We start from the raw sequence: 17,558 nt of genomic DNA, 5'->3' as shown, positions 1-17,558 counted from the left end.
GCCTCCTGAGGCTGAACCCACACAGAGAGCAGCCCCGTGGGCAGAGTGGGCTGGGGGACAGATGGAGGGTCCCTGCTGCAGCCAGAATGAGGAGCAAGACGTTGTGCAGGCAGGAGCCAGCATTTTTTTCTCCAAAGACAGCCTCGGAGAAGCAGCAAGGGCATGTCTTGCAGCCCAGGGAGCCGGGGTTGGGTTGTGGGAAGCCAAAGCCATGTGTTGCATCAACAGAAGGCCTGTCCCAGGCAGCTGGGTATGGCAGAACCTCTCTGCAGGGACACCAGGGACAGTCACGTCCATCCCCTCGTGGTCCTGCCTGCTGAGGGCTCAGCTTCAACCACACAAAATCCTCACAGTTCCCTCTGCCCCTGCCCAGCCACTCCCGGGGCTGCTCCTGGCTGTCCCAGCCTCTGTGGTGCCCAATTCCCAAAGCTGTGCACGAAGCAGGGGAGCACCTGGAGCATGAGTGGGAGCAGGGGAAGCTCAGCAAGCTGGGCCCAGTCCCCAGGGAAAACTCAATCTTTCATTTTCCCACAGCTCTGAAGCCTCCTCACACCCTGCTGTTCTCTACAGCAAGGCTGACTCTGTGCCCCACAGGTCCCAAAACCCAGCCTGAAATGCCCCAGACGTGGTGAGCAGACCCCTCACACCCCACTGATCCCTCACACCCCACTGATCCCTCACACCCCACTGATCCCTCACACCCCACTGATCCATCTGCCTCCCAGCTCTGGAGAGCAGATCTGACAGGGGAAGTCTGTGCCTGATTTCTAAAGGAGCTTGGCCCACTTTCCTGGTAAAAGCCTCATTAACAGTCCAGCTTAGACACGTGAAGAGAAAAGGGAGGATGTTTTCCTACCTTTCTCAGGAGATTTTTATTTTTTCCCTGCCCTTTGCGCTGCCCACCCTTGATGTAGCACTTGCCACCCCCTGGCACTGCCAGTGCTGTGGACATGAGCAGGAACACATCCATCCATCCATCCATCCATCCATCCATCCATCCATCCATCCATCCATCCATCCTTGCATCCCTCCATCCATCCCTCCATCCATCCCTCCATCCATCCCTGGAGGATTTCACACCTCGCTCATGCAAGGAACTATTTTTTTCCCCTCATCCCATCCCCATCCTCCTCACCATGGCCCCGTTCCCATGCCAGAGAAAACAAACCCAGACTGTGGGAAGGGAGAAAGAAAGAAAGAAAGAAGATGAGGGAATATCACACAGCAGCCCCAAATCACCCAGAGAGCTTCCTCCCTCCTCCTCCTCCCTCCAGAGCTGGGACAGGGGGGGCTCTGGGGGGGTGTGGGTGACCCTGGGGTGGGCTCAGTGTCCGGGGACAAGGGGGTCTGGCCACTCCAGAGCCCGGCACTGCCACTGGATGGCGGCACAGCCCAGCGCTGGCTCCGGAGCAGGGTGGGACTGCTGCCACCCTCGAGGACTGTCGCTGGTGTTCCCTGTGACAAGGTGTCTCGGCTCTGGCAGGTGGTGAGCAGGGACCAGCGTGTCACCTGTGCCTCCATCCAGGTCCGTTAACCACCAGGACATCTGCCAATCCCACCCAATGGGATCCACCCCTCTGCCCACCCCAAACAGAGCCAGCACCAAGGAGAGAGGGGGAAGTGTGGGAAAAGGATCCCCTTTTTTTTGTGTCCGAGGGGGGCGTGAAATTTCTGGGAACCGGTGTGATGCCTGAGCGTGCTCGGGGGCCCCATGTGAAAAATCCATTAGGAAGAGTCTGGAGAGAATTAAAGCGGCTGTGAAAAGCAGCCTGGAGAAACAGGAGACAGCGGAGCCGAGGGAGGGGGAACAAGCCAGGCTTTAATGCCAGCATGAAAAGCCTCCCCCCGCCTGCCACCCCCCAGCCCTTATAAAAAGAGGGAGTGCTGTATGAATAGGAATTAAAGCAGCAATACTATCTGCCCGTGCCCGGCTCTGCCAGCTGTTGCATTCAGCCCAGCTTCCTGTCCCTGTGCCAGCAGCCAGACCTCTGGGACAGCAGCTGGGAGAGCAGGGGGACAGGAGGTCACCCTGGGCTCAGCCTGGCACCTGGCCCAGCCCACAGGTTCTCTTTGATCCCTTTGCAAGGCTCCAGGCACCTCCTGCCCTCTTCCTGCAGCACCCCAGGGCTCAACAGTGAGGCCACAAACTTCCCCCAAACTTTCCTCATCACAAGAGTGGCTTCAAAAGTACAGGTTTGAAAAAAATCCCATCTTTCTCTTAATGGCTGTTTTTCAATAAAAATGAGGTGCATGCAAATCATCCCACCTGTCCATCAATCCTTTATCTGCTGCTTTTTTGAGCCTGCTGGCCAATTTTAGTGCTATGTGACAGAAGGAGCTGAAATTATTCCTATGAGAAAGCTCCTGGGGATGGCTGGAGTGGGATCCTTGGCAGAGGTGGGAGCTAAACCTCATTAGACATCAGAAAACCCAGAGGGACAGGAGGCTGCTCCCAGGGGCAGGAAGGGCCCAGATCAGAAAAAGGGTATTTTTAGACACCCAGTAATTCTTCTGTGATATGCAGATCCACGGGAAATCAGCTTTCAAAAGCCCTTCTGCTCATCTGCTGGGATATTTTAAAAGACTACTTCCTGTGGACATGTTTTTCCTTTAAGTCCCATTGCCATCATTTTCTCCTCAATTCTAAGAACCAAGGGAAAAGCCAGCACCAGCCCAAATTCCCCCTGTAGCCATGGGCACTGAAGAAAATGTCAAACTCCATGTTGGACACGTGTCAGCCCAAGCTCTTCAGAGGAAGACTCTGGATTTCCTTCTGTCTTGGAAAACCAAACATCCACACAATGTGAACAGCAGCTCCAGGGAGGAACGGGAACCTGAATTCCAACGTATTCACGGGGCTCCCCAGTTCCCAGATGGCCTCAGCAAATACAGAAATGACCCTGTAGGGTTTGTTTAGGAGCCAGATTGCTGATGGCAAACTTTCCCTGCCAGAACAGTCCGTGCCAAATTATCCCAGGACTTTACTCCCGTGTTAAGTTATGTACACCAGGGAAGATAAGGAGAAACCTCGGGACAAAGCTGCAATTTGAGAAGCCCAGAGCACTGCTGACCTCCTCGCTCCCCCCTGCACCTCTGCATGTCCATCTCCAGCTTTCCTCTCCCTCCCAGGGGTTCCTGCAGGGCGGGTGGGGGGGTGGAAAAACCACTGGCAAACTAATCCAGGAGTTCAGCAGCTGCCCCTGGCGTTTCAGAGTGTGACAGCTTTCAGGCCAGATGCCAAACGTGTCTTAGGTTTTAATCTCTCTCTCAGGTCACCTATCCCCTGTCAATCAAGCCCTGCTCCCGTGGGGGATGCTGGCACAGATGCCACCAGACAGGATGCACTGCCACTCTGGAAGATTAGCATCAGCCAGACCCCCCCTCCTCGGGGCTTGCTCCTCTTTGGCCCCCCCAGCCCGACATCCTCCCACCTAAATCTGGTTTTGGGAGCACCTGCTGCAGGGTTTGGGATTTAGGGCTTCCCAGGAAGGGCTTTCCTGAGTGTGGTGGCAGCAGCTCCAGCCAGCCCCAGGGGCTGTTTGCAGTGACCTTGCTGGGACAGGAGCACTGCTGGTGTGTAAATAACTCCCTGCTGGAAGCCAAGAGAGCAGGGGGGGTCAGAAACCCCTGCCAGCTTTTCCTCCCCCCCAGCCTGTAGCACATCCAAGGCCAGAGCTGCAAAGCTGCTGGCACAGGCTCTCCCTGCTCCCCCAGCTCTGTGAGTCTCCTTCAAAGATCCATTTGCCATTTTTTTCCCTTTCTCCTTGTGCTTCCTCTGGCTGGAGCCAGTGCACAAGTGGGTGAATGTGTCCTGCACAGGGCCAGGGCATGCCCATGGTCATGGATCCAATGTAAATGCTTTATTCCTGTCCTGTGCAGCAGGGCATCCCTGTGCATACAGGTTTGGGGAAACCATTCCCACAGCCAGGATGAAAACTGGGAGTCACAGGTGTGAATGTCAATGGGAAGGGTAAAAATGGGATCCCACAGGTGTGAATGTCAATGACCAGGATACAAATGGGATCACACCTGTGAATGTCCATGGCCAGGACACAAATGGGATCACACCTGTGAATATCCATGGCCAGGACACAAATGGGATCACACACATGAATATCCATGGCCAGGACACAAATGGGATCACACACATGAATATCCATGGTCAGTTCTCTGTGCAGCACCACCACACACATGCAGTCCCTAAGCACAGCCTTTTATTCTGTCACCCACCTGCCTGTAATAAATAGTTACATGTCACACTACATGGCTTGCCTGCGACTGACAAAGGTCCTGCAAGGCAGGAGAAGCTATTATGGGAACAGATTGCTGGAATAAAATATTAAATTTCCACTTATCAATCTCTTTAATGCGCCATAACTCTCATAGAAGCATTCAGCCTTCTCCCTCTGAACAAATTGCCCTCCCCATCAGGGGGCTGAATCAGCCCTGCACTCTTCCTCTCTGGGGCCTGGAGGGAAGATTTTGGGTGGCAAAAGGGGGGAGAACAGGGAGACAATAGGGGGAAAAGCTGCTGCAGGATTTTCTCTGCATCAGCCTTCTGTGTTGTGGTTTTTTTTCTCCCAAGGCTGGCTGCTCACTAGATTGAACTCCATTTATTGCATGCAGCTCTTGAAAGAGGTTTCGTGGTCCACTGACAATCCCTAAATTGCCTGCAAGACCCAAACAAATGTACCTGTAATAGCTGAGTGAGGAGGGCTGAGCCCTCCCCAGCACCGGCCTAATCGCTCCTTAGGGAGAGCTGGATAAACATATTCAGATCCTATGAATTATTTAAGGATTTTTTTTTTTTTAATGTGGCCTGGCCTGTGGGGTTGGCTGTTAATCCCTCCTAGCAGGGCAGCTGTGGGTGTGCCCTTCATTCCCTCTCATTTAACCTCAACCCCACAGCCAGGACCTTTGGGAACCAGCTGAGATTCCAGGCAGGCAGACACCAACCCAACCCCAGAAATCCTGCCAGCCCCCACTTCCTCTGCCAGCCCTGTGCTGGGGGAGCGTGAGAACCAGTCCTCTGAAAAAAACACCAGGAAAAGAGACAATTCCAAATCCCAGAGGGCTCCTCCTGCACAGCCCCTGGTCTCTAGAGGTGTCTGTGCCTGGTGTCCTGACACCTGCAGTGGTGTGGGGTGGTTGGGCAGGCAGAATGACAGCAAGAAATGGGCACAGAGGCTATGGAGGAATGGGAAGGGAGAGTCAAAGTCTTCTTCAGTCCCTGTCCCACCTCCTCGTCTGTGTCTGAGGGCTGAGCTTGGAGGATTTTAAGCTCTGCTCGCTGTTTCAAACGTGCCCCAATGTTCTGGACACTGAGTGGGATGGATTTCTATTGCCAAAGGGAGTCAGCTCAGTCTGTACCAGGCACTGCCCCAGGGACACTGAGGTGACAGCTCCTGTGGAATGGCCAGAGCTGATTTTGGCCATGACCTTGCCCTGGTTTTGGGTGGTTGGGCAGGGCTGGGCACAAAGGGCTTTGTTCTTCCAATGCCTTTCCCTGGCAAAAGAAACAGCCCCCAGAGAAATGCAGGAACAACTCAGCAGGCAGGGATCCAGGACAGGAGGTGTGAATGAAAGGCCTGCTACAGTGATAATGATCATAAATAAATACCGGGTAATTAGCATCTCATTAGCACATCCCATCCATTGACCTCCAAGCACTTGGATAGAGCAAGATTAGCCTGGTTTGCCCACGTTACAGAGAGGGGAGTTGAGGTGCTGAGGGTGCCAAACACAGAGTTATTGCTAATTTTAGCTGCCCCAGACTCAGCTCTAGGCTTGCTCAGCATTTTCCACCAGACAAAGCTGGTGGAGGGGGCTGGAGTTCCATCACTCTCAGGTCAGACAAGGACTGGGATGGCAGCAGAGGCTCTGCCTGCCTTGGGCAGGACAGAGGGAGAGGTAACAGCCCTGGGAGCCTGTCCTGTGTTGTCCATGCCTTGGCAGCCCCCAGTGCACCTCACTCCCCTCATTGCCCATCCTGGCCCGGGTGTTTGCAGCCCAGAGCTCACTGCAGCGTGCCTGTGCTCCGCCTCACTGCTCCCAGAGGCACTTCCAGCCCTCCTGAGACCCACCAGTCACTGCCTGATTACCCAAATTGCTCCTTTCACCCCCAAAAGAATAGGATAAATCTCCCTTTCCTGCTCTCAAAGCACTCACAGCCACTTTTCCCCCTTGGTGATGTCTCACAATGTCACTCTGACTTTCAGAAATCAGGCTATTGCCATATGTTATTTCTTCTCTTGAAGCTATTTCTTGACATGACTTTCTCTCCCTGACACTACCTAAGTTTGCCCACACGTCTTTCCCTCCTCCTGTGGCCACACTGCTTTGCAGGCCGTCACATTCCTTCTGTCTCCTGTGACATCACAGCATCACTTCCCACTGCCTGCATCCTGGGATGTTCTTCCTTCCTGGAGCCCAGACAAAGCCCCTCAAGCACTCACAGGAATCCATGGCAGGCAGGTGAGCGAGTTCACAGAGCTCAAATGAAGAATCATGAGGATTGCCCAACACCAGAAGCACCAAACACCATCCTGAACAAGTGACTCATCCATCTCCTGCCTTTCTGGCAGTCCACATCCCCATCCTGCCCCTTGTTCTGATCAATATCTCCCTGATGTGTCTTTGCTGTTAACACAACGATCTCTCTGAATCCAAAGCAGAAGACAAGGGGGGAACAAATTGAGTCGGTGTAAGAAAGGAAAAGACCACGAGAGGAAAGGAGAGAAAAAAAAAAATCCAAAGCAAACCAGTGCAACACCAGTACAAAGCCAAGAACTCGGCTGCCCCACCTGCACCACGAGATTCCCAGCCCCGAAAGGAGACACTGGAGACTGAGGAGAGCTGGCAGATATCAGCTGCTCACACCTTTGTGTCCCTCCCCACCCTCTTTCCCCCGTCCCAGGTGCTGTCCTACCTGTGACATTGACTTCCACCAGGCCCGAGCGTGTCCCGATGGCGTTGGTGGCCTCGCAGACGTAGGTGCCAGCCACGCTGTAGGACACGGGCCCTTTGAAGTAGATGGTGTTGTTCTGGATTTCCACACTCCCTGGCAGGGTCCCGTTTGGCCTGGGGGGGACAGAGACCGTGGCTGACCCCAGAGGTGACACCAATGTTTTGGGTCAGGTGAAGAAGCTGGAGGTGCTGGCTGGAAAATCCCCATTAATGTAGGCAGGAAAGGGACACAGCCTGACTCTGTTTTACCCCAATTTCCTGCCCATTTAACTCTCCTGATCAGCCAGTGTTAATTTCTATTCAAACTCAAGGACAGCAGTGTTGATTTAGAGCCCTGCCCATGTCAGAACAGTCAGGTAAGTGTGAAACTGGAATAATGCAAAAGTAAACCCAGAGATACAGAAAAAAAAAAAAAGAACAAAGGCAGATGAAAAAATAAAAAAAAAAGCCCCTGTGTGTTAGGAAAAGACACACATGGCCTGGTTATTCTTAATTACTGAAGCAAAGTAAAGTAATTACTTCTCTTAGGCAATTAAAAATTACTCAAGTAATTCCTTCCCCTCCTCCCAACCCAAATGTGCACATATTGTCAGCAATTTGTAAGAAACAAAAGGGAATAACGGGGGTATAATTAGGATTGTAGAGAAGTGCCTAGATGCATGTATTTTGTGTATGTCTACATATACACTCATGTACAGAAAACACAGTTTTTCCAGCTGCATCAAGCCAATGACCCCAAGCTGATGGAAAAACACCTTAACTGTGGTCCTATAGAGCCCTGAACCTACAAAACCAAAAGGGTGCTGTGGGATTTCCAGGAGGCTGCTGCCTCCTCTGACAGCTCCCCTGGCTGCTGCTCAAACTCATCCAAATGGGAGGAGAAGAAAAGCACTGCTGGGTTTTACATTCCAGGCAAGAGCAAAACAGCAGCAGCCCCCAGGAAGGGGAGGAGGCACAGCAAGAGCCTCAAGTGACATTTCTTCTGCCTTGGGAGCATTTCTGCCTCTGAGGCTTTCTTGGAAATGTGAGGAACCCAGAGAGATCCTCAGAGTCTAAGTCAGAGTGGCAGAACCAACAGATGGAGAGAGCTGGGGATGGAGAACTAGGGAAAAAGGCAAGAAAAACAATCCTCTCCAGACTTTCACTTTGAGCATTTTGATCTGGGAAGTGGAATGAGAGAGAATGTGCTCCTTGCAAAGCCATGTTGAGAGCCTCTCTCCTGATGACAAATGCCAGCTGAAAAGAAGAAAGGATCCATTTGATCTTCCTCTTTTAAAGCTACATGAGTGCTTACAGAGAAGAAAGAACAGCAGAGAACCACATCAGGCTGTATCAATTCCCACCTGACTGCCCAGACACCCCTCACTCACTTTTCAAGTCCCTTTTCCAAAAGCTGGAAACCTGAGGACAAGGAATTGTTGCTGTTTAATGTCAGTCACGTGAGGGGCTGCTGGAGCTGATTCCAGGGAAAGGTTGTTCACATACAGACAAATTTTATGTTATTTTGTGCCCCTTCAAAGCAGGGAAATCCTGGGCTCTTTCCCAGCTCTGCTACTGAGGCTCTTGGTGGTGCTGGGCACATGAATCACCTTGTCACATCCCAGCTGCCTCACGTCACCAGGGCAGAAAATTATCCCAGTGAGGTGAGAACAGGAAGTTTTCCCTGGATATTGAGGCTGTGCTGTGCTGGCAGCCACCTCCACCACAGGCACAGGCTGTACCTTGGAGTGACACCTGTGACACTAATGGCACTGGGCCCTGAGTGACCAGAGGGTGAGTGAGGTGTCTGCAGAGACTCCTTGTCCCTGGTGGGAAGTGACATTTGCTGCTGGCAGCAGGGGCTCTGGGGACACTTACAGCTTCCACTCGTAGGTGTGAGCTGGGGGGTTGGCATCAGATTTGCAGATCAGCTTCACATCCTTGCGGTTCAGGTACCAGTTACCATCAAAGCCCTCGATGGTGACTTCTGGCTCATCTGCAGGGGAGGAGAGCGGGAGGGGAAAAGGACAGAGGAAAGGGTTGTGGGAAATGAAAGGGGAGGAAATGAAATGGGAAGAGATGAGGAGGCATGGGTGGGAAGAGGAGAGAGATTAAAAGAAGAGGAAAGGGTTGTGGAAAATGGAATAGGAAGAGATGAGAGGGTAGGAGTGGGAGAAGGAAAGATATTGCAAGGAGGGAAAGATGATGGGACAAGGAAAGTGAGGGAGTGCAAAAGAGAGAGAGAAGGGGAGCAAAAGGGACATGGCAGAGGCAGAGAAAGAAGGCAAGAAAAAGGGAAAACCCACAGTTATTCCAAATGATCCTTTCCATTTTCACTCTCACAAACAAGACCACAGCCCCTCCACCAGCCCAACGCCTCCCCCCACAAACCCCATTTTTTCCCAGAGCATCTCCCCCAGCCAGCCCTGAGCAGGGAGCCCTCCCAGCTGTTCCCAGGCCCCCTTACACTGCACGTTGAGGGTGATGCTGTCAGTGAACCTCTCCAGCTGGTAGTTGACCACGCACACGAGCTGCTGGCGGTGCGCCTCGCGGCTCGGCACCAGCCGGTACCGGCTGATCACCGTCACCGTGCCGTTGCTGTTCCGGATCTCCTGGAATTCTGCTTCCCCCTTCAGCTTCGTGTCCCAGGTGACCGTGCTGGGGGGTTTCCCGTTGGAGGAGGTGCAGGTGGCTACCAAGATCTTTTCTGTCCTGCCCGACTTGGCGATTAGTGGCCTCTTGGTGCCCTCCATCCAATTCGTGGGCTTGGCTGCAGGGGAGTGCAGAGAGGAGGAGAAAAGGGTGCAAAGGGATGGTTAGAAAACAATGCTGCTCTGTTTGCTACATCCCAAGAGCCATCTAACACCACTGAGCTTGTGGGGAGCCCAGAGCTGTGCAAATTGCCAGCAATAATTCCCATGTAATAGCTGCTTTATGGCAGTGCCTATGAGCCCTGCACCATCTACCTGCATCATTTGTGGGGAAACAATGGGGGAAGTGCCCAAAATGCACAGATATATGAAAGTGATCCTCTCCTCCCAGAGGTTTTTCTGTGTTAAAAAGGAACTGAAATCAGAGAGAAAATGACTCATGTAGACCTTGGGTGGGGTCTGTTCACTCACACCCCTGAGCTCCAGGGACGAGCTCTGCTTGAGTTTAGGATCAATCTGTTGTTTCTTCTCTCTTGACAGCCCCCAGCTCATTAAAACTCACCACTCCCACAGGGACCTGTCACTGTTACTGCACCTACATTAGGAGTGCAGGTGGAGGGAAAAGGGGAACTGAGACCTGGAAAGAAGAAGAGGTGTGACAGCTCAGCTGTCTCAGAACCACCTGCTCTGTGCTCCCTGCTCTTCACCTCTTCCCAGTCAATTTAAAAATCCATTCCAGGTACAATTGACACCCCAAATTTTCCCTGAGCCCCCAGGACGTGAATCTGAAGTTCCTCCAGCTCTGCTGGACTGGAAGTTCCCCCTGCAGAGCCTGCCCAGAGCCTTACCCAGCACGGTGAGGTTCAGCTGCCCTTCCCGGTTGCCAGTTGGGAAAGTGGCAAACTCACAGATGTAAACCCCCTCATCCTCCAGCTCCAGCCGGGACAGCTGGATGGTGCCATCCTTGAAGGAAGGGTTCCGGAAAATCACCCTCTCCTTGTAGGGGGACAGGATGGACACGCCCATGGCGGGGTTGTAGATGGCCACATTCTGCTTGGTGCCGTTGGTGGCCTTCTGCCACGTCACCTGCGTGATCTTCACATTGGGCAGCGGGTTGGTGAAGCTGCAGTGCAGCACCACGTCCGTGCCAATGAACCCCGACACCGAGTCATTGACCAAGACAGTCTGAGCTTGCAGCCCTGCAACGAAAAGGCAACATGTGAACACTTGGGTACTTCCCACAGGAGGTGTGGTTATTGGGCATCAGGCTCAGGAATTCCTCTATTTATTCCTCTTATTGTTTCTTATTGGCGTGGCTGATACAAGAGCAATTTGTGGCTACAGGCACCTTCTGCATCCACCTGCAGCTTCAGTCTTGGTCGTCAACACCTTCCTCCCACTATGACCAGCCCAGCCCAGAGCTCATCATCATCATCACCCAAAGCACAGGTCTGGATCAATAACACCTTCCTCCCACTATGACCAGCCCAGCTTAGGGCTCATCATCATCATCACCCAAAGTACAAGGCTGTGTCAATAACACCTTCACCCTTTCGTTTTCAGCTCCGGGTGACACTGAATCAGTTCTGGTAAATATGCAGGGCATGTGTGTCTGCAGGCATGTGAAAGCCCTGATGTTTATCAGCACAGGACATCCCAACACATGCTAACACACACTCAGACATCCATTTAATCCCATTGGAGCTGCAGCAGTAATTAGAGGAGCTGCAAAGACTCAGCCCTGTTTCAGGGCAGCAATAATTCCCACACAAGAACAGCTTTAAGGCACTGCCTCTACACCCTGCATGATCTCCCTGTATCATCCAGATTGTTTCTGTAGGCTTTTTATAAGCCCAGAAGTGGCTGAATTTAGGAACCTTCCACCTTGATTTTGTGGAAGGTGCTCATGAAAAGTGGGAGCTGCAGTTCATGACAGCTTTTCTGTCTCAGTTGATTCCTCCCCTGACAGATGGAGAAAAGTATCTCCCACCAGACTGACCCTGAAATTCATCTTTGCTGCCACTGTGTCTTTTCCTAATCTGTGTGTTTAGAGATAATGCTCTGGTAATTACACAGCCAGTATTTGTATGATAAATACAATAGAGAGGCAAGGTGGTAAGAACGAGAAAAGCGGGTTTTGCTCCCTGCTTCTGGGCCAATCTGTGATTGGATGGATTCTGGGAACCAGGGAGGAAAGGGAAGAAAGGGATCATAAAAAAAAAGAGATGCACAGAGAGTGAGGAACACGAAAAAGTGGTGGAACAGAGAGAGGGGCTGGGGAAAGAAAAATGCAGAGCAAGAGAAACCAGACAGCACCTCCTAACAGAAATGTCACCCTACTCTGTTCTTCCAGGGATGAATGGCTCCCTGTCCAAGGCTAAAATGAACTCCTCAGTGTTGGTCCCCGTGGCAGATGTGCCCTGGGACTTCTCCAAGAGTCTCCTTCCTGCAGTTTCACACACACACAAGTGCAGGCACACAAAACTCTCCTCCACCCACACTCCACATTGCCCCCTCACTCCCTGCCTGCTGTTCCCAACCTTATCCCAATCCCCACACCTCATCCACGCCTCTTCTTTCTCCCTTCTCCTTCCTGTGACCCTGAGGACAAGCCCCAACAACCCCCCCTGGCCACAAGACGCCACCAGCTGACCACAGCCATCAGCAGTTCCGACCGAAACTCGGCCTCCAGAGCTTTGTGTGAACTTGCCCCCTGCTCCCCGAGCCAAGCCCCACACCCCAGCACTGCAGCTGGGTGCTCAGGAATGTTTTCCAGAGCTTCTCACAGCCACAGCAAAGCGCTGGTGCCCTCATGTGCCTGCACACACGAAGCCACTGCATCCTCTGGGGCTGGCAGGGTGCACCCTTCCCCTGCCAGCACAGCCAGGGACATTTTCCCCACGGTTTTCCCTCCACAAAGCAGAGGGTAGGGATGCCCCCACTCTGGGAAAGTCACATCTGGACCATGTTTCCCCTCTGGAGAAGGCAGCAGGACACTGAAGGACTTTTGTGCCACCAGTGCCCACAACATCCTCCCTGAAGAAACGAGGGCACAGGCTGGGTTTAGATGAGGCCACGCTGGGATCTGAGGGAAGAATGGGTGGACAGGGGAGGGGGAGATGTCTCCAGCACGCTGTGCAGCATATGCTGCTCCTTCCACCCCGGAGGTGAGAGAGCCTCTTGCAGCATTGCCCACACCCGCCGAGGTGAGGAACAGCTTTGCCAAGCAGTCTGGCTCAGAAGGCTCCAGAGCCTCCCAGAGCGTGTGGGAGCTTGCTGGGGAGCACTTCAATCACGTACCCGGGCCTTGGGAACGGCCCAGCCCGGGTGGGTGTGCTCAGCTCTCCCTCCTTCTCCCAGGGCTGGGGGAGTCATCAGCGCCTCTTGCACCAAGGGCTTGTGCCCCCAGCAGCTCTGCCTGGGGCTGGCTGCTGGCACAGCTGGCTGTGCTCCCCACAACAGCTGGCTGTGCTCCCCACAAGCTCCCTGACCCCCCATGGGCCCCCTTTGACACCCCAACCAAGTGGCCCCAAACGCCACCACAGGCTCCTCGCGGTGCCCGGCAGCAGCAGAGGAGCCGAAGTGCAGAGAGGAGAGGGTGCAAGGCCACCAGCTCCTCCCCAGGCCACCCCTGCAGGGCTGGCAGTCCCCCGTGGCACTGGATGAGCACTGCCAGGCTGAAGGCTGCCACTGATGGGCAGCCGAGATGTGCCCCTGGAATGAAGATAAAGTCAATCCAGCTACAGCCATTCCAGCAGGGAATGTGATGGATGGCACAGGGGAGGTCAGTCCAGTCCCTCACTCCATCCATCATTACTGTGCCCTTCCTTTATGCTGTGATTTCCCTGCAGATTAATGAACTGACCCTTTTAAAAATCAAGTTATTTATCTTGACCTTGAGCAGCAGCAACAATTCCCAGTCCTACCCTCCCCCTGCCATGGGATCCATGCATCAATACAGGCTGGGCTTGGACATAAACTGGAGAAAAAGTGGATTTTGGAGCTGATAAACCTGATCCTGAACCTGGAATGGTCCTGCAGAGCCCTCCAGTGCCCAGGTGTAAAGAGCCAGACTTCTGACCAGGGAAAAGGCTGGTGCCAGTTGAGTGAGGACAGTTTGCCAACAACCAAATGCTGCCAAAGCTGGGATTCAGGCCCTTACACGCAGCAGCTTTGACAAAAACACATTCCAAACTTTCTCGAGGCTCCAGGGGAAAAGGGAAAACAAAAAAATAACACCCGGCAGAAGGAATAACAAAACAAAACAAACAAAAAAACACCCTGAAAAACCCCAAACACAGCGCGGAAATCGCGTTTCCTTTCCAGGTGACTGAACAACTCTTTTGCAAGACAGGAAAAACTCTTTCTGTTCCACTCCTCCAAGCCTTAAATCAGGAAAATAACGCACCCAACTCTGCTCCAGGAGCACCCACACCTCAATGCAGTGGGACAGATGGAGGAAAGGGGTTTGAGAATTTGCTGGATCAGCTCCCCATCCTAAATCAGAAGGCAGAGGGCAAACGTGGCTGCTGGCACGCTCTGGGGAGCGCTTGTTTGCAAGGTGACTGAGCTGGGCTGGCGAGCCTTCCCTCACCCCGTTACACACTCAATAATTCATCAGGGCAAATGCATGGATAATTGATGGCAATGAGCACGCACGGCCGGCAGAGGAGGAGAAAATAAAATCACTAATCAGCCTCTGGAGAGGTTTGAACATATTCAACTGGATGTGTGTGTGTGTGTGTGTGTGTGTGAAGTGCTGGGATTCACTGCGTTTCTCCTTTGCTGAATGATCTGTGTGGTTGGTAGGGCAGGGAAAAAGCTTGGGATGAATCCTGCTGTTTTCACAGCCCAGATCTCCCAGCGCCCACCAATCCGTGCTGACACCTCCCAGGGGCAGCCAGCACCTCAGCAAGGATTAGCTGGATAGGTTGCAGCTTGCCCATTTGCGTTTTATTCATTAGTTTTGCGGTGTTATTTTTTGTCAGGGACCAAAAAGGGCCCAGCCGTGTGCCAAAGACATGTAGGTGCCAAGAGCTCATTAGTGCAGACCTTGGAGATCCTACTCCTCCAGCTTGGCCTCTGAAGTGGTTTGTGTCGATGCCTTTCCCCACGATCCCAAGCCCAGATATCCACCGAGCCCTCGGGGGGCACCGTGCACGGCTCGGGGTGCCCTGGGGCACACGGGCTGGGAGGGAAGGGCTGCACTCCCTGGGGGTCAGGGGACAGAGCAGAAGTGGCAGAGGGTGGCTCTTGGACCTTTCTCCTAAAAGCCCAGGAGGGGCTGTTCCAGTGAGACTCCCACACTCACAAATCAGGTTCTTGCTCCCCCGTATAGAAAGCTCTGGAAATGATCTCCAGGCTCTGGCTGAGCTCTGTCACAACCTCACTCAATGCCTCTTTGTTAAGAGCCATGTGAACTCCACTCTGCTTTGCACAACCTTGCCTCTGCTGAGCCTCTCACCGGTTTCTCTCCCTCCTGTTCCCTGATACTCATCTCCCCCCAAGGGCACTGAAACAGCCCTTGGCAGGAGTGTGATGAGCCACCCTTTGGTGTGGCAATATCATGACTGATGCAGATGTCACAGGGATGGCTCCTGACAGCCTTAGTCACAGCAGCTGGGATCTTACACAAGGACAAATCAATGCACCACACTTCAACCTGCACAAACTCCCACAAAAAGCACCTGATTTTGTGACAGCACCGTGGCCATGGGCAATGATGTGCCATCCGTGATCCTGTATCTCGCACAGACACTGAAAATTTTCCCTGAAGGAAAACTGGGATGGAACAGGAGCCCAAAACCTTCCATTTGGTGGCACTTAAAAATTTCTCTCCTGGTGTTTCTGAACTCATCTTTCCAAAGGAAAACAAGGTCTGAAATGCAACTCCTGTAGGGCAGAGCCTCCAACAGCCCAAAAGGAACACGCCAGGTGTGTGTGGCAGGGTGGGAAACACGGGTAAGAAGATCCTAAATCCCAGCAGGGGAATTTCAGGTGGCAAGAAGCAAAGGTGTGAGGTGGCACTTGGCCAAGAAGTTGGGGTTAGTACCTCTGCTCTTGCCAGGGAGGCTTTGCATTGATTGCCAGGCATTTAAATCAGGATTCTGCTGCTCTTCCAAGAGCACAGGGCCTGCCTCGCCCTGCTGGGAGCCCGTTGCAATGAAGGAGTGGGCTCCAGTGAGTCAGTGGGCTCCTGTGAGTCACCCCAGGCCCTTCCTGTGGCAGCAAACTTTCACTGGAGGTCTCTCTGTCATCCACTGATTCACTCCTGCAGAGCTCGAGCACCACAGGGATTGTAAAACTTGAGTTTCCAACACAAGGGGAGGGGGAGCCTTAGAAGGGAGATGAGAGAGAGATGTGGCAAGATTATAGCTCCAGGTGACATGGCTGCACATGAAAGGCCTGAGATAACACTGGGATGGGGTGGGGGCACCCCAAGAGAGAAACTGCACGCCCAGGCATCCCTTCCCCCTTCCCAGTGGGAGCTGGGAGAGATTTATGGGAGCTGTCGGGAAATGGCAGCGTTGTACAATGGCCTGCCTGGCCCTCAGCCAGATAAATCCTTCTCAAACTAGAAAGGGCTGGGCTGGGCTTTGGCTTGAAATGGGAAACACGGGGCCCTCTCCTCGAGGTCACTGGTTCAGCCCCAGATCCAGCCCATGGCAGCAGGGCAGAGATGGTTTTTATCCCAGCACCAGTCAATGGCTTGTATTGAGCGAGGTCTCCAGCCAGGCCATCACTGGTGCCTTTGGGCTAAAGCCTTCTCCTGCCTGGGCAGGATTTCCTCTTTGGATAAATGGAGCACAAAGCAGCCTCAGGAGCCCCTTGAATGAAAGCTCTTCCCCAAAGGGCCTGATCCATCGATGCTCCACTTATTCCCTGTCACACTTTGGGAAAACTGGTCACTGAGCCACAGCTGGGACTCACACACAGAGCAAGGCCATGCTTGTCCCAGTGCTCCTCGTAGAAAGAGATGAAAGAAAAGCAGAGGCCAAGGTGGGATGGGCCACAGATTGAAGAGACAGAGATGACCACCAGACTAGACCACGAGGTTTTTCAACTTTGCAAACATCCCCAGTTGCATCCAGCCAGGAAAAGGGCTACAAAGCAGAGGAGTGGGATGGGAACAGCAGCCTGCCTCTGTTCCCAGCTCTCCCTCCCTGCCCTTCCTTCCCTGCCTTTCTCACAGCTGCTTTGCTTCACCCCCCAAGTCACGGGGAGGGGAACATGCCCCATGGCAAAAGCAGCGAGGCTGGCAGAGCAGAAAGAGCTGACACAGCACTGGGAAAGGCCTTCCTGCAATAAAGCTCAGCTTGGAAAGCCCGTGCTCAGCAACAAAGCACAAAGGCTCCCGTCCCGTCCCCGCCGCGCAGCGCCCGGCGCGCCCCAGCCGCACGCAGCTCCTGCTGGCACCCACCTGCAGCTCCCACACACCTGGGCACACACCTGGCTGCCCTGTGCCCCTGCCTGCTGTGCCCCAGTGCACATTTCCCCCTCTCCTTCTGGGCTGGATGCGACTCCAGCTCCTTCCTCAGCTCTTTTCCCACTGTGCGTCCTTGCCCAGGTTCACGACTCCAATCTCCTTTCTCCTGCAATCTCCACCTCACATCTCCTTCTCTCCCCACTGCCTGTGGCCAGAATTGCCAGCTGATCAACGCTTGTGCCTTGCTTTGATTTGCCCTCCTTCCATTGTAGCCTTAAAAATCTTCCCATTCCTCTTGTGTCTCTCCACCACTGTCACCACACCCCAGCCCACTCATCCCCAGCCACTATTCCACCAGTGGATATGTCCAGGATGACAATTCTGCACTAGGAAAAGCAGGCAAAGACAAAGAACCAAAAATCCAAGACTCTCCTCTCCGGAGTCATCTTATTGCCTGCCAGCAAGGAAAAAACCAAGGTCTTTTTGCTTACCAATTCTAACCTGTAAGCAAAAGAAAGGGGACCACAAGCAGAGCC

At 53.2% G+C, this 17,558-nt stretch overlaps 1 protein-coding gene across 4 annotated transcripts in view; it reads right to left on the bottom strand.

The window, feature by feature from the left end:
- NECTIN1 (nectin cell adhesion molecule 1) overlaps positions 1–17,558 on the bottom strand; it is a 94,574-nt gene that overhangs the window by 43,831 nt on the left and 33,185 nt on the right. For all 4 annotated transcript variants that reach the window (XM_088177783.1, XM_088177782.1, XM_088177784.1 and 1 more), the window contains exons 2-5: positions 10,445–10,795; positions 9,413–9,715; positions 8,824–8,941; positions 6,929–7,080 (exon numbers count right to left, since the gene is read on the bottom strand). In XM_088177783.1, the coding sequence (XP_088033909.1) occupies positions 6,929–7,080; positions 8,824–8,941; positions 9,413–9,715; positions 10,445–10,795 (924 nt within the window). The remainder of the gene's footprint in view (positions 1–6,928; positions 7,081–8,823; positions 8,942–9,412; positions 9,716–10,444; positions 10,796–17,558) is intronic.

The sequence above is a fragment of the Sturnus vulgaris genome, chromosome 23, assembly GCF_052056855.1.
Source record: "Sturnus vulgaris isolate bStuVul1 chromosome 23, bStuVul1.hap1, whole genome shotgun sequence".
In the NCBI taxonomy this organism is placed as follows: Eukaryota; Metazoa; Chordata; class Aves; order Passeriformes; family Sturnidae; genus Sturnus; species Sturnus vulgaris.
This window is presented reverse-complemented; position numbering and strand designations above follow the sequence as displayed.